The 17317-nt window shown below is 46.9% G+C and overlaps 1 protein-coding gene across 3 annotated transcripts; it reads left to right on the forward strand.

Moving 5' to 3' along the window:
• Positions 1-54: 54 nt before the first annotated feature.
• Positions 55-17094, forward strand: PIGC (phosphatidylinositol glycan anchor biosynthesis class C). 3 transcript variants are annotated; one of them, XM_054980696.1, is made up of 3 exons: positions 55-98; positions 9246-9396; positions 14632-17094. In XM_054980696.1, the coding sequence occupies exon 3, from the start codon at positions 14739-14741 to the stop codon at positions 15630-15632; it is 894 nt and encodes a 297-aa protein (XP_054836671.1). In that variant the 5' UTR covers positions 55-98; positions 9246-9396; positions 14632-14738; the 3' UTR covers positions 15633-17094. The 3 variants fall into 3 exon arrangements, with proteins under 3 accessions (XP_054836671.1, XP_054836673.1, XP_054836672.1); XM_054980698.1 differs by lacking the exons at positions 55-98; positions 9246-9396 and adding an exon at positions 13714-13767; XM_054980697.1 differs by lacking the exons at positions 55-98; positions 9246-9396 and adding an exon at positions 13884-14223.
• The last annotated feature ends 223 nt before the right edge of the window (positions 17095-17317 follow it).

Below are 17317 nucleotides of genomic sequence, written 5' to 3' on the forward strand. Positions count from 1 at the left end.
TTGCTGATTGGATAAAACTTTTTTTAATCTTGCCCTTCCTCCCGGTGAGCCTCGGGGCGCTTTGCCTTGCCCCTCTTCTTTGGTGACGACGTGAAAAGGTAGGCGGAAAGTGTTATCAACGGAATTTTTGCTCCTGTAAGAAAGTATGAAGCTTTAAAATATATGTATATATATGGAATTGAGAGTTCATATACACATACGTTAGTGTAACAAAACGGGCACTGTTAAAGGCAACCGAGGCCCTTTCAGCAAGTTTGAGGCCCCAGCGGCGGTAAAAGGAGCAGAAAGGGGAAACGCCTCTTTTTCACGGCATTCTGGGAAATGTAGTTTTCCAAAGTAGAAACTTACCTGCAGGCGTGGAAGATGTTGCATGTATGTTGAGCAAGTCGGCTGAAATGCGTCTGTGCCCGGACAGATTCTGAAAGCTTAGCTTTTTGTTGTTTAAAGTAAATTGGCTTGTTCGATGGGGTTTTGATCTCTAGCTACAATAAAAGAATAAAATATGCACAATATTCAGTAGAATAGTCTTAACTTTTTTCAGAGATTAATAAAGTGATACCAGATAGAGTTACTCTAGTCTAAAACCATTGATTTCAATGGGCTTAGATTGGAGTAACTCTGCACTGGAGTAACTCTGTAAATCTACAATCTATCATGTCTGTCTGTCTATGGTTTGTTTCACTTTTTCCCCAGCTATATATTAGATTTCTGCTTGTTTTCAAATTTCTATTGTATTGTTTATTGAATGTCCCTGCAGTGGGTCATACTGATTTACAGTGTATAATCTGCGTTGAGTCCCAGAGAGAAAGGGGGACTATAAATAAATAAATAAGCCATAAAGGCTTCTACTACCTAGGGCTGTCAACTTTCAGGTGGTGCCTAGAGATCTCCTAGAATTACAAGAGATCTCCAGCTGACAGAGAAGTGTTTCCATGGAAACAGCTACTTTGGAGAATGGACTTTATTGCATTATACCTGCTGAGTTCTGTTCCCTAACCAAACCCCATCCTCTCTAGGCTCCACCCCCTAAACATCCAGGAACTTCCCACTCTAGGGTTGGCAACCCTACCAGTACCCCCGTTAGCCTTTATAGTAGCACAACATTCATTTTTTCTCTCTGATCAAGTGTTCATAACTGCAGCCTGTATGTCTTGGCTTGCCAGTTTTGCAGGTTCTGTGTATCTTTTTCCACACTGTCTTGGCAGACAAACCTTTATTTCTTAAATGGTTAAATAAATATCAGGTGTTTTACATTATCCTCTTTAAATATGTCCTTGTCGTGGTTTGAAAGAATGGAATGTTGAGTAATCTTGTAACATCTCAAACAAATATTTGCAGATTTACTGGTTATTAAATAAAATAGAACAAGACATGATACTCTATGGAAATGGCAACCTAATCCATATGAACACGTGGGCTGGGTGATGTTGGAAGTAATTTACAAAAATACATTTTTCAAATAGCCCCTCCCTGTCCCCTGTTGTGGATGACCTCTCCCAATCACAAAAATAAAAATGCAACAAGTGCCCCCCCCCAATGAGCTGCTATAGATAAGTAAGTTTTTCACCAAAGGCAGTGCCAGTAGCACCCTTCAGGAATAAGTCTAATAACATGAACTGAAGACAGGAACAGTATGGATTGCACAAATCATGCTGATGTAAGAACCATTCTGAATTATGCATCCCCAAAATAACATTCCACCAATCAGTAGCAGCCAACAGACTACCAGTGATGGTCACTTTTCTTTTCTTTTTTTGCATTATTCTTTTCTGTGAAATTCCTCTTGCTGGCAGAAATAGACTTTGGGGAAGTGGGAAAAAACGGAATTTGCAAGCTGTGATGAATCCTCACTTTTAATTCTGAGCTGCCTTCAGAATTCCTTGCACATCTTGATTCCTGATTTAGGAAACCGGCTTGCTTGCTCAGAAGGAAATTCACAGAGTGATCCTAGGGAGAGCTACTCCAGTCTAAGATCATTGTTTTAAATGGGCTAAGATAGGAGCAACTCTGTATCGGACTGCGCTGTTAGGTGAACATTTGGCTATTAAACCAAACATTAGTGCAGGCTTTGACAAATTGACTCTAGGAGCCAGCCCAAATGTTTAGGAGCCAAACTCATTTTTTCAGCCTTCAGCATTTCATATTACTAACATAATCCTAACCTCTTCACAGTTATTCATAATTTTGTTGTAGATATGACAAAAATATTGTACTAGGTAAATAACAGCACAGCCTTGAGACCTGCCATATCACTGGCACCCATGTCCCTGTGGTGTGGTTTGTCTGCTCCCTAAAAACCTTTGAGGGAGAGCTACACCAGCAACCAAGCCCAACAAGGCACAGTGAGGCTGCAGCAGGAGGTGCATGCCCTACCGGTCCCCTGAAAACCCCACCAGCATCTCCCAATGGCCATGCTGACCCCATGACAGGCCTGTGAGTGGCAAGCAAAGGGGAAGCCAATGTGCAGGCTGAGGTCCCGCCCACCACTCACAGGAAAGCAAGCAGCCAGGGACCACAAGCCCCCCTGTCATGGCACACGCATCAAGGTACCTTGCTGAGGGTAAACCATCTGGGGGGGAGCTCCAGTGCCACGGGGTGTCCCCTGTCACTAATCAGGCAGGCCACAGGCCCATGTTCCCCCCGGGCACTACTGAGTGCACCAAGCCATCCAACAGGGCTCCGCTTGCTGGACCATCCCTGCATGGGTGGGAGCCGTCTCCCTGGCCATGTTGCCCACGGCCTCGCGACGCTCTCCCATGCTGGCATCACATGACCCACTGGATTTGGTCCATCTCCTGCACCTGGCCACACATAAGTACTGGATGGCCCACTCCCTGACCCTGACCCCCCTGTTGCCACAAAGGATCTCTCTATGCAGACAGGGGGGCGTCCTGGCAAAAACTGCTCTTGGGTGTCCCCGCCGGGGAGGTGCTCATGAGGATCTCGCTCTGGTTGTTGCCACAGCCGCACCATGTCATTCCACAGCTGCTGGCTGGCCTCTCCACTCCGATGTGAGAGGGCTGCTCGCCGTGACCCAAAGGACCCTCTGGAGGTGGTGGGCAGGGAGACCGGGAGTGGGAGGCTCATCCAGCTCAGTAAGCCCTAGGGCTACCCGGGCCGGTCCGATTGGGACTGTTAACCCAGCAAGTACTACAAGAGAGCTGACACATGCTTGCACTGCCACGCGCATGCTCTGATCTCCCTGGACTGGTATTCCACATGGAAGCACCAATCCAGGGAGTGCCATGGCCCTCTTCCGCTGCTTCTTCGATAGTCTCTGGGTTAATGGTCCCAGTTGGAACAGGGGAGTAACAGGCAACCACCAGTACAGACCCCCACTGTCAGTGGTGAAAAGAAGCCCGCAATGACCTCACCTGAGGGGCCACCCAGGGACAGGGAGGTTCCTCTCCAGCACATGTGTGCATGCAGCATGGGGACCACCCCTCCGATCATCCTCATCCCCTGGATGCAACGACTATCTGCCTGGTTTCTCTGGCCCCAGTGGCCTGGGTGGAGGGCGGACAGCCCTCCCCTCCCCACACGGGCGAGACTGCATGTCCCACCCCATTTGCTGTGCCACTGTATGGGGGGCAGGTGGGACAGAGGCAGCATGCAGCAGTGGCTCCCATGGGATCAACAGATCCCTGCTCCATTTAGTGACTGAACCATCCTCTGGGGCAGAGGCACCTAGTGGATCCTCAGGGCGGCTGCTTCTCTGGCAGCCCAGGGCCAGGGACCATCCCTAGGAATGTGGCTTGGGGCTACCCGAGAGGGAGAGTGGGAGGTGGGGTGGAGCTACTGTCAGCCACGAGTGAGCAAAGAGGCAGGGAGGGAGTCGTTGTTTGATATAGACTTTATTGAACTGCCAAAACTAAAGAGGATGTCTGGCTGCATGTTGCCAACTTCCCTCAGCCGGGACAGGAGCTGCGCCTGTTTCTGCAGCAGTTGGAGCTACAAGAGCCAGTCCTCATGCTGCCTTCTCAGGTGCAGGGTTGAGTTACAGGCTCACCGGTGAACACCTCTGTGGACTGGGCTCAGATGGCAGCCAAGAAGATCAGCAGGGGCTGAAACAGCCATGCTCTTTGGCCTCCCTGATGGATCATGATGACCTGCCTGAAAGGGAAACCAACACATATATGCCGAGGGGCTGGGCCTCACGCGAGCCACAACCAGGTCTGTCACATCCTGGGAGGGTGCCCATGGCCAGGGGCAGCAGTGGCGGATCCATCATCACAAGTGCCCTAAGCATCTAGATGATGGATGCCCCTCTGACGGGAGAGGGCCCCTCATCTGCATCTGGCTGTTCTGCTCCCATGGCTGTTTAGAGTTCTGATCCGGTGAGGAAGACAGTCTAGGGATCATGCGCCTGCCATCACGGGGGAGTTGCCAGAATGAGTACCAAGTCACCCCGGCCTGAGGCTGCGCTGGCTCTTCTGCCAGAGGGGGGCTGGCGGGGAGCAGCCAAGGGAATCTGAGTGGAGCCCTGGAATGGGCTGCTAGAAGCCCTCCCCCCAAACAGCAGTGTCAAGCACGGTTCCATGGGTGACTGCCTCTTTGGCAGGCATGGGCCACACACCACCACCACCAGCGAGCCTCAGCCATAGAGGTCACCATTGGGAGGGCACTGGTGAGAAGAGAGGATAGGCTGCTGTGGACACGCAATCCAAGGCAGCCTACTCCTCACCTCCTTCTTACCTTCCAGTGCACCCTTGCCTCTCCCCAAGTCAGGATTCAGGAGCTGAGTAACCTGTAAAGCAACTTAGCTGGCGCTTCTTAGTCAGACATTCTGGCCTTAGTTCTCCGTCCATGTGTGAGTGCAAGGAACACCCCATTTTTCGCAAAGTTCGCCAAGCGCGCTCTGCCCAACCGCCATGTGCACTCTCGCCTGCCTTGCACTTTAAGTCCCCACAGCAGAGGGGTCTTGGGCAGAGCCTCCAGCTGAGTCCCTACTTACCTGGGTTCATGGGTGCCCCGCCAGAAGTTATGTAGGGTGGGCAGGGGGGCTGACTGGCTGCTGGGGAGGGGGCTCAGATGCCATGGGGACACAAGTGGATTGGTTGCCATGGTAGTCGGCATTCTATGCTCCACTGGGTTGTTTGGGCAGGGCTGGGCAGAGGGGAGAGGCAAATTTGCCCCTACAGTGGGTGCCTATGAGCTGTGCCATCATTTTTTGTGGTGTTACTTTCCACTGCTGCAGAGGGCTTAGGGAGCAGACTAACTTGCGCCCCACCCTCCAGCATGCACACCAGGGCAGGGACTTATGCTCCGGCTATGCTTGTGCCGAGCTGCCATGGCCGGATTCCGGTGGAGGGCCCAAGGGTGCTGCTGCTGGGCTGCTGCACTGTTGTAAGGGGTTACAACAGCGTAAGTCCAGGATATGCCAATGTATGTCCTAGTTGGCTTCCAGGGAGCTCCCCCCCCCCAATTGCTCTGCCCATATAAGGGTCAAAAGCAAGCAGGATATATTGTTTACTGTATGTATTATCCTGCTGTCACTGCTTTATTTTCTACGGATGTAATATTGTTTCTCTGCACTGTATCTAATGGTGTAATACCGTTTCTCTGCATTGTGTCTGCATTCTGAATCCTGTCTAATATTCTGTGCATATTTCTGTAATCCTAGTCCTAGTACACTGCTTATTAAATGTCTCGTCCTGATCGCATCAACTTACACAACGTACAGTGCAATCCTAAGCAGAGTTACTACAGTCTCAGCCCACTGATTTTTTCGTAATTTCATTATAATTTTGAAAGCTCTGTTTAATTAAATATTTGAGCCAGTATAGAAAGCAACTGATTAAAAAATGAATTTATCCACCACCAGGGAATGGTGCTAACATATAAAAAAGCAGTGACAAGAACTTTATGCACACATGTGAAATGACGTGAAATGCTTTAGGATGAATTTCTCCATCTTTTTTGCGCAATCCCAGCCAGTTCCCCCCCTTATTACAGGCTGTGTTCCACGTGGCTTTTGTCTGTGCAGGTCCCATGATCCCAAACGTATCAGTTTTGCTTCCTTTTTCACTAGTGAAAAATCCGGTTGGATCCAACCCTTAGTATTTCCACTGAAAACTGCTGAGACATACTGCAGTAGAATCACTGCTGAAAATACTAGGGGCAATAAAATTTCAAGGCATTATGGTGGTCGGGCACCTGGGATTTGTCAAGCCACCCATAAGTATTTATTTATTTATTTATTTATGTCATTTATAGTCCGCCTTTCTCACTGAGACTCAAGGCGGATTACACAGTATGAGATTAGTACAATCCGTATCAGACACATTTCAATACAGTATCAAGGACATTTCCATAAACAATGCCATAGGGTAAATAGATGCAAATTTAAAAGACAGCGTATTAGCAAGAATCCAATACAGAGTAGGAAAAATACTGAAGCAGAACATAATCAATTCTAGGACTAACATTAGACAACATGGAGCACTGGTGGTACATAGGTGTACCTATTTAAAGCAGCAGGTAATAATATGTAAGGCAATATAGCGATAAAGTCTATGGTCCCTAACTGATTAGCGAAGCATCTGGGACCCCATCCCTACAATGCAGCCCTCCCATTTGAGTAAAAAGCCTTTTTGAATAGTTCGGTTTTGCATCGTTTAAGAAAAGCAAGGAGAGTGGGGGCTCTTCTGACTTCCTCAGGCAGGTCATTCCACAGGATAGGGGCCACCACAGAGAAAGCCCGTGTACAGGCTGCTGCTGCCTTCACCCATGTGCAGTCTGGCACCTGCAGGAGACCCTGTTCAGATGAGCAAAGCTGCCGTGGAGGAACATAGGGAAGGAGGCAGTCCCATACGTATGCTGGACCAAAGTATTATGTACTTTGTATGTATAACTAATACCTTGAACTGAGCACGGTAACTGATAGGTAGCCAGTGGAGTGACTGTAGGAAGGGAGTAATGTTCATGTCTCACTCGCTCCTGTTAACCGTCAAGCGGCAGTATTTTGCACTAATTGGAGCCTCCTAGTTAACTTAGATGGGAGACCTATGTATAGAGCATTACAATAGTCAAGCCTTGATGTTACCATAGCATGGATCCAAGTGGCGAGGTCAGCCATGTCAAGATAAGAAGCCATCTTCCAAGCTAGAGTGAGGTTGTAGAAAGCATTTTTTGCCGCTGCCTTAACTTGTTTTTCTAGTAATAATGCTGGATCCAGTATAACCCCTAGGCTCTTAACCGAGTCTGCAAGGGTCAGACGAACTCCATCGAAAGTGGGGAGTACAATGCCCTTCAAGAACTCTGCCTTCCTAACAAGCATCACTTCAGTCTTGTCTGGGTTCAATTTCAATTTTTTGTTTTTCAACCATTTCACCACAGCTGTCAGGCAGCGAACTAAGATCTCTACTGCATCCTGTGGGGACTTGGATAGTGAGATACATAGTTGGGTGTCATCTGTGTATTGATGACATCCAACTCCGTAGCTGCGAATGAGTTCTCCTAAAGGCTTTACGTAGAGGTTGAATAACATGGGAAATAAGATTGCAGCCTGTGGAACCCTGCAAGATAGTTCCCATTCTGGAGACAGCTGATCTCCAATGGCAACCCTTTGAGTCCGCTCAAAGAGAAAGGATTTAAACCAGTCCAGGGCACATCCTTTGATGCCCACTTCTGTTTAATTGCCTTCGGCCTTCACTGTCTCCATTTTTCCCCCTCTTGGCCCATGTATATTTGTCAACCAAGAATGTCAACTGCATTCAGTGGAAATGGACTCTAGCTCACAATGTATCTCTTAATCTTTTAGGTATCACAGACCTCCTTTTATTCATAATATGACTGCCCTTCTGGAATTAAATTCCATGCAGATATGCATAGATTAAGACTGCATGCTGTCAAACATTGGATATTGGCTTCAGGTTATAGCACATTCATTGCCTCTAGGTTTGCCAGAAAACAAGATTCAATCTGTCTAACACTATAAGAGGAATCCATGAAAAAGACAGCAAAACTGAACATCTGCTATTTTTAAATGAACAGAGTAATACAATGTCTAACAACACTCAAGTATTTTAAAATAGACATTACTAACTCAAAAGCTCCAGCTGTGGAATGGATGTTTTCCAATGAAACAGCATGGGCTTAGCACCTGTGCATTTGATAGGAGAGAATTAGCCACATTGGAGTTTGAGACCCCTTTATTAGTACATCTTTGGAGAAGAAGGCCTTTCACCAATCTTGGGGGCACCTAGCTTCATTACAGCCACAGATGACAAAATGTCCCGCCAGCGCAGGACTATATCTCATAAAGTTTGCACAAAGCAGTTATTAAGCTGAGGCTGTGTTACTTACTAAGTTCATGAGATCAGAGGGCAAATGTGTTGTGATAACCTGACCCAGTAAGTTTGCCTACCAAAGCAAACGGACTTTGACAGCTCTGTCATCAGATGGCCTGTGTACCTATGAGGTGTCGAACAGTATGTCAGCTTTTAGGTGTGCATTTTGTCCCTTTTTAGAAGTGATGTCACATGAACTACTGGCACTGCAACCAGTGATTCCAAGGTATTTCTTGGTGCCAATTTTGTAAGCGAAGTCAAATTCAAAACAGATTGATCCCCAGTAACCGTACAGCACAGGAAAAGAAACAAACAGTTACATAAAACCGGCATTGTTGAATGGAGATGTTGTCAGACCCCTGAGAGGGGCAGGGGAGTTGTAGAAGGGGCTTCCCAAGGAACCCAGCAATGTGCTGTGAGATTTCAACCTGGCCTTTCAGAGATTTCACCGGCATGATCCTGGTTGAATGATGAAGTGGCCTTCCCAAATGCACAGGCAAGAAAATAAGAAAAAAGTTAATCGTTTGATACGAAAAATTAAAATCACAGATTTTCAAGTACTGCTCTCCCCTCCTGACAGAACTATTACATACTCTTATCTGAAATAAACAGAGATTTTGTGGAACCTGAAAGACTTAAGTTTTTATTCTTGACGAAGCTTTCATAAACTAGAGACCATTTTGTCAGATATAGGAAGTGGATCCACTCTCAGCAGACTTGCATATAGAAGGTTAAAGGGGAAGACCTCTGTAAACAGCAGGGGACCAAAGCGAGTTCCTCAGAGGTCAATGGGACTCACTTGGTATTGCATATGCTTAGGATTGCAGCGTTACTAGCAAGGGTGTCTGGGCAAAGATCCCTCTGGTGACTGTGAGAACAGCCACTGGGCAATCTGGTTTTGAATGAATCATAGACATCCGGCTGCCTTTATTCCTTCTCTATTATTTTTTTCAGCGAGAAGCAACAAATCCATTCCATTCTCAAGAGAAAGCCAGGGGTAAAGTCAATACTGGGAAATTTGAGTGGTGCCATCCTCCGTCCCAGACACCGGAGTGGTGCCAGCATTGCCTGCCAGTGTCTTATGCTGATGCTGTTGCTATGCCCGGTAAGTGCCCCTATAACTACCACCTTCCTAGTGTTCAAAACCCCTATAGTAAACATACTGTTTTTGATAGGCTGGCATGCAGCGAAAGTAGTACGGACAGCCCAACCAAATCACTCAGGCGCCTCCACCGGTCACTCCCCACGTGGAAAGTCTCCCACACAAAAGTTCAGGTCCCCGAGAGAAAAACTGTCCCAAGGACCAGCTTTTTGGAAGGGGGACATTTTGGCTCAAGTGCTGGAGGCAAAAGCAACGTCTGCCTGCGAAGATGGTGACGTGCTACCAAACATAATAGGGTGGGTGGGATGAGGTCAGGCACAACTGGAGCAAGCCAAAATCCAGTGGCACTGCCAGCATCTCAGAGATTCACCTTGGTCTCAGCTGGTGCATGTGCAGGAGGCAACAGTGGCCATAATAAGCCATGCCATGCGTGCTCACGGTCACCTGCTTCTGCACTAGGAGACCTCCGGTTTCTACATTCAGCGCCCACACAAGATTTTTTTAAAAAATGCTATACTACTTATGGCTGCCCCATATGCACCAGGTAACCTGGCAGAAGTACTCCCCCTGCCCCGGGGATTGCTGTACCACTCCGAGAACTGACGTGCATTAACGTTTTGGATTTTATATTTTCGGTCAGATGGCTTCCCTTTCTTGCTCCTTCTTCCCAGAATTTCGTATGTGCCTCCTAATACTAACCACCCTGTGCCCACTGAAGTTAGCTAAGCATTCACTCCAGATGCAGACAAGGATATCATGACCTGGAAGATCTTTTTTCCCCATCACCTGTTTTTTTCCCCCCTAACATTTGCTTGATGAGCTCGGGAGAACTCAAGTTTGCACATGGTGTTCTTTTGCCTCAATAAAAAGTAACATGTGGCGTTTGTTTTTTGATTGTGTTATTTACTAATGCAGCTACCTACGACATTTTGCCAGCGCTCAAAGTGCCGTGTTATTTGGTTGCTAGGGAAATGAGATATTTTTCCCCAGCGAGCAAACACAATACTATTCAGAGGGGTGTGTGAAACGTGGCAGCATGAGTGATCCAGGCGCCTACTCTACAGCGCCTCTGACATTGTTCATTGTGAATAATAATGCAGTTCCTCCCCAACACTCCAGTAACTGGTAACTTGAATTCTTAAAAATAAGGCAGGTGTCCCATGTGCTAATTCAAGAAACCATGCCACCTTCATCAGGTGCACCAGCCCCAATGGAGAGTTTCTCCCCTATTGCCACGTTTGCCCATGCAGGCTAAAAGTGGTGGCAGCCACTGGGACCTAATCCTGGGCCTGTTTACTGAGAATGAGTGCCGCTACTCTCAAGTAGAATCAGTGTGGCTAGAGTGTTGGACTAGGATCTCAGAGAACCAGATTCAAATCCCCACTCTGCCATGGAAGCTTGCTGGGTGATCCTGGGCCACTCACACACACCCAGTCTAACCTACCTCACAGGATAGCAAGATTTGTGCCCATTAGTACCTTAAAGACCAATATGATTTTCAGGGTATAAGCTTTTGAGAGTCAAAGCTCCCTTCATCAGATACTTTGTTGGTATCTTGTTGGTCTTTAAGGTGCTATTGAACTCGAATCTTGCTGTTCTACTGCAGACCAATATGGCTGCCCACCCAAAACTATCTCACAGGGTTGTGGTGAAGATAAAATGGAGAGGAAAATTACGATATGGCTCCCAGTGCAATTCCAGATTAGGTTCTAACCTATAAAGCCTTTAGCAGACTGGGCCAGTATATCTGCGGGACCGTCTTTCACCATATGTTCCCCGGAGTGTGCTCTGTTCAGCCAACAAACACCAACTGGTGGTCCCTGACCTTGTCCAGCGCCAGGGCCTTTTCAGTCCTAGCATCAACCTGGTGGAACTCTCTGAAACAAGGGCCCAGCAGGATTTACTATTTTTCCACCAGGCCTGTGAGACGGAGATGTTCTACCAGGCATATGGCCGAGGGTAAGGTACAGGCCAACTTCTGTGCTGGTCTCCTGTTGTGGGAGTGGCCGTCAAGAAAAAACCTCACCCTGGTTTCCACTGAAATATTAGTATGTTCTGCTCATTCACACCTCATGGAATGTTTTTGGTTGGGGGTTGAGCAACTTGGGTTGTGTCCAAATGTATTATTGTATTTTATTATTTTAATGCTGTTTTATTGTAGTTTATTTATGTTGTAATCCACTGTTAGTCCGTTTATGGGGAGAGCGGATAATAAATCCAATAATATTAAGTCCTCATTGGGAAGAAAGTAGGGTATTAATGAAATAAATAAAAATAATAAAAAGTAGGCACAGGCTTCAGTCCGTGTCTCAAAACTTATAGCTTGCCTTCCTCGCTGAGAGTAGATGATATAGACAATTCAATCAGACATTGTTCAATCCCATGAACAATGCACTAGGGCAAGGATTACGAACATTAGAAAACAATCCAAACAACAATGTCTAAGGCATGACATACCATAACGCAGAAAGTGCCTTCTAAAGGTAGGAAGACAATGCAATCTAAAGAAAAAGGCTTTGCCAGTTTTTTTGGAGGGTGCAGATCCCAGCAAGGGCCAGTTCTCAGCACAAGCGGCACAAGTATCTGCTTGGTGTTCCAGGACCATGGGGTGGGGGGACACTTTCACCCTGGTGGCCCATGGCTTGCTTGGCTGTTCTGTCCCCTCCTGTCAGGCTTTTCTCCTCCTGGGCCTGGCTGTAATTAAAAGGGCCTCTGATTGTTAGGGGCAGCAGTGATGTTTGCTGAAGATATCTAAGTATAGAGGGAGGGGGAGGGAAAGGAGGGAAGCTCTGAGCAAGCTAGAGAACTTTCATCCTTTGCATGCTTGGCAGTTCTCCCCTTTTGTCGTCTCCCCAGCAGTTACAGTTGAGCAGCACGAGATATGAGACACCTTCCTTCAGGATAACAGCCAGCCCACTTGGGGGATGCTGAGGGGGCTCAAGACATTGGGAGACAGTAGGGAGAAGGCCAGGTAACAGCAATGTGCAGGCATTGTATGCAGGGGAAAGGAACTCACTTTCCTGTGGCTGTAATTGTATGCAGGCTACTTCAGAGTAAACTACACTGCGTGGGGGGGAGGGGACGTGAGCATTGGTATTAAAAGGTCATAATGTGCAAGCATTGTGTGTGACATTTCTAGGCAAAACCTCAAAAGCACAGTGGCTATTCACAACCACCATACTGGTCTCATTTTAAGCCCTCCCTAATGCAGTTTAAGCTATTGTTAAACCCTAATTCAGCAAATTATTTATTCAGCAGTTATCTACACTACAATAAACGCGTGGGGAGGAGGGTTTGGTGCCAAAATACTCCTTTTTGTTTTCTCAGTAAGACAGAAGAGCAACTATGACACCCATTTAAATACATTTTGCCATGTTGCTATGGTCTCTTGCAGTGAATTAATATGATGGCCCCCATCTAGTTATCCCTGCACAAAATTTTCTCTGCTTTACTACTTCTGCAACTCCTTCTGACCCCCAGAAATATTATGCCCAGGGTCATGGGACCCTTGTGGGTCAGAAGAGGTACAAGGAGATGAAATACCCCCCCCCCTTTCAGCTATAGCTATGCTTGCAATAGAGGGAAGATATGTCACCCCTTCCTCATGCCAGCCCCTCAACCTGTTTTCCCACACCCAAGGAATGTTATTTTCGGGGACTGGGAGGGGCTGCAGGAACAGAGAGGAACAGGGTTGCCAGCCCAAGTTTGGGAAATTCCTGGAGATTTGGGGAGCCTGGAGAAGGTAGGGTTTGGGGAAGGGAGAGATCTCATCGGGATTTGAGGAATGCAGGAAAACTCCCTGTGCCTCCCAATATAATTAACATTAAAGAAATTTAAAATAAAATTATAATCCAGGAAAATGAAGTTCATTTTCAGCAACCCAACCCCTATTATTCTATTTACCTGTATTTACCTAAACCTGTGTCTGTGTGGTCTTTCTGCTTTTTGTCACGCTAAAGTGCGACAAACAGAAGGAACCAATAATCTGGCTCTTAAGATTTTTTTTTTTAAAAAAATAAGGATTTGGGAGTATCCTTCATGAAAAGTGAGGGACTGGATTCTTCCAAACCTACCAGCAATCTGTTGACATGAAAAATTGGTCTGTGGAAATACACCTTATGCTCCCTCCCCTAAAGTTACTTTTTTTTATTAGTACCAACCCAAACGCCATAAAAGAATACACAAGCTTTCGAGTTCTCCAGAACTCTTCTTCAGGGTTAGATGTTTTCTAAAAAGAGAGGAGAAAAAAATAGACGTTTCAGATGCTGTGGTCGTTTTAAGATTTTCTGCGGTGCTGTTTCGGAGTTAAAAGCAGCAAAACTGTACTCTGAACGGAGAAAAGACACAGCAACCATTTCGCAGGTTTACTCAGAAGTAAGCCCCATTTTATTCACCCTCAGGAAAGAGTGATCTTAGGATTGTCCTGAAACTATCTTCTGTCGACTCAGCCGGCCTCCCTCTACCCGCAGAGAGGCTTCCCCAGCAGATGGCAGCCGTCCGGGCACTTTCCGCTCTGAAGAACCAGGGGAGGCCGAGGCTCCCGCGCTTGAGTGCGGGCCTCCGCTCCTCTGCTAGGCGCGACCGGCTCCGGCTGAGGGCGGTCTTGCTCTGAGGGCCGTCAGCTGCCTTCAGGAGAGCGCGGGCCAGGAGAGAGGCCGCCCGCCGGCTTTTGTGTGGGGCAAGCCGCGAAGGGCCTCCGAGGGAGGGCGCCTCGGCCTGGCTTGGTTTTCCTAACTCGTTTCATCGGCCTGTTGCCGGGACCGATGGGAAATGTAGTTCGGCAAAGGGGCTGACGGCTGCGCGGCCTTCCTGAGAGGGGAAATCGCACAGGTAAAGCTGATGCGGCTTTTTCTCGGCGCTTCGGAGAACTTGCTTGCAGTCTGAGGGCAAATGGAGTTATTCACACGAGCAGTATGCCCTATGCTTCTGTTCGGGGTATTTTTTCCCTTTGGGATGCGGTGTGTGTGTGACTGCAAAGCTCTTGGTTTGAACCACAAATTTTGAGTCCGGTGGCTCCCCAAGATTTTCAGAGTATGAGCTTTGGAGAGTCAAAGCTCCCTTCTTCAGATACAAGTAGGATTTCTTATATGGACTTTGACTCTTGTAGCTGAACAAGGGAGACTGCCCAAAACTCATACCTTGAAAAACCTTATTTAACGTGCCACTGAACTCGAATCTTACTGTTCTATTGCAGACTAACCCAGCTACTTACCTGAAACAATTTTTTTGTCCTTTTAGCTGCAAGTTGGAGGGTTTGTGACAAGAAAGGTGAAATTAAACAGGAATTCTGATGGCGCCTTGATCCAAATTGGTTCATCCTCGAGGTAGCGGCTTGGCCAGGAAGCATGCCTTCTGTCCAGCTGGATCAGACCCCAAGGCAGCGCTGGCAGAAGGTGCTGTACAAGAAGCAGCCGTTTGCCGACAACTATGTGGACCAGAGCTTCCTGGAGAAACTCCGCAAGAACGTCCATGCGCGCAAGTACCTGTACTGGGCTGTGGTGTTTGAGTCCGGAGTGATGATACAGCAACTGTGCAGCGTCTGCGTTTTTGTCGTCATCTGGTGGTACATGGACATGGGGCTGCTGGCTCCTCAGTGGTTATTTGGGGCTGGCCTGGTCTCCTCCCTCATTGGCTATGTCTTCTTCGATGCCATTGACTCAGGTGCAGGGAGGAATGAGAGTGGGCGGACACGGTGGGCGGATCTGAAGAGCTCGGTGGTTTTCGTGGCCTTCACCTATGGCTTCTCCCCAGTACTGAAGACGTTAACGGAGTCCATCAGCACAGACACCATTTATGCTATGTCTGCCTTCATGCTCCTCGGACACCTGATCTTTTACGACTATGGGGCCAATGCCGCCATTGTGTCCAGCACCCTCTCTCTCAACATGGCCATCTTTGCCTCTGTCTGTCTGGCTTCCAGGCTGCCCCGGTCCCTGCATGCCTTTGTCATGGTGACATTTGCAATCCAGATCTTTGCCCTCTGGCCCATGCTGCAAAAGAAGCTCAAAGCCCAGACTCCCCACTGCTACGTGGTCATCACTTTCCTTTCTGCAGTGTCTGCCCTGGTGGGCCTGTTGACCATATCTAGTGTCGGCGCTGTTCTCTTTGCCCTTCTGCTGGTCTCCATCTCCTGCCTGTGCCCTTACTGCCTCATCAGGTTGCAGCTCTTCAAAAATAATATCCATGGGCCTTGGGATGAAGCTGAAATCAAAGAAGATCTTTCCAAATTCCTCATGTAGACCATGAATCATGTAGGAAGTGCTGCCATCGCTAGTGCCAACATAAAAACATCTGTTCTTGGAGAAGGGGATGATAAAAGACCATTCATTTAAAGTGTGAGACACTGCCTCAAGGCCTTCTGCTCTGGGATATTGTGTTTTCCTAAATACTTTGCCTGCTGTTTGGGGTCACTCCAATTATGGTAGCTGCCGTCTATGAACGGGCAGTGGTTGCAATATTGTAAAAACAAGTACTGGGATGTGGAAAATGTTTAACGGGAACGCTTGGAATGTTTTTTCTGTTGAAAAGGGCTGGTTAAACATCTCTGTAACACACTATATGGAAGAATCCAAGGGGTCATTATGGATTTGGGTCATCGCAGTGTCGGTGTCTATTTTGTTTGGAACTAAAAGTTAACGAAGCAGGAACTGCTGGGACAGCAGACAATAAACATTTTAAAGCATTTTACATTGCAAGCACTTAGTTCGTCACTGCAGTTTTTGGGAACAATGTTAAGAGCGGTTGAAGAAAAACAAGGCGAACGTTTCAGCAGCTGAGCTGCCAAATCCCATTAGAATGCCTTTCAGGAATTCAGCTGCTCAACAAGTTAATTGAGATAAATAATTGAAAAATATTTCAAGGGGGGAACTCCAGATCAGCAAATTAGAATACATAAAAAGATCAGACCAGGAAATGAGATGCTCTTGTGCCAATGTGCGAGCCCATTCAGAGTCCATGCCGCGGAATAGAACTTCTGCTCTGGTTTAGGGTTAACGCTAGCAATATTTAGCCCTGTACTGGGGTCTTAAGGCCATATGAGATTGAATATAATTTATTTTTTTAAAAAAACAGAATCTGGACTACCCTCTTGAGGTCATAGTATTTCCCAGAAAGCAAAAGAAGGAATCTTTAGCATGTGTAATAGAGGTCATTGTGCAGATTAAGGAGGGAAATACCAAAGCTAGTCTGTTTCTTTTGAAAATGGCTTCCTTTTGTCTCTCCCCTCTCCCCCCCATTCTTTAAAAAAGTAGCACACACTTATTCTCCTGGAATCAAGAAAATATTTAGCGAACACCTATTTCTGGGATAATTTTCGAGGTGAGAAAATCTGACACAACACAGCCAGTTGCTGACTTCCATGCATTGTTTGTTTGTTTATTTTGCATCCTGCCTTTCATATACTCAGAGTGTCAAAGGAAAACCTAAATTGCATCAATACAAAATAGCAACGTTCAACCACAAGCACTGTCAAATGGCGCTGCAGTCAAGATGGCCAAGCGAAGGACTGCTGTTAGCCTTCCCGCTGCTGCGGTGGTTGGTATCCTCTCTGCCAACAGCAGGGCTGGCAAGTGTTTGTTTAAATATTGTGTGTTTTTTTAAAAAACGTATTTTAAAAAAAAACCTTACTAGCTGTTTGTACTGTACTGTGACAGTTTCTTAGGAGATTATTCAGAAGAGAACAATAAAATAGTTCTTGCTTGACTTGCCCTCTTGGTATCGTTCAAGTTTGACCAGTTCTGTTCATGGCTGTTGGCTGTTATAAAATCCTAGGATCACTTCAAGCGGAGAAATGTTTTTGGCAATGCAACAAATTGCTGGGGGTTTTGTCCCATGGCACTTAAAGAGCCTGCATCAGCAACATTTCCTGGCACATTCTGAAATACTTGTTTATTTATGGTGTGTGTGTGTGTGTGTGAGAGAGAGA

This window comes from Eublepharis macularius, chromosome 5 (genome assembly GCF_028583425.1).
Source record: "Eublepharis macularius isolate TG4126 chromosome 5, MPM_Emac_v1.0, whole genome shotgun sequence".
In the NCBI taxonomy this organism is placed as follows: domain Eukaryota; kingdom Metazoa; phylum Chordata; class Lepidosauria; order Squamata; family Eublepharidae; genus Eublepharis; species Eublepharis macularius.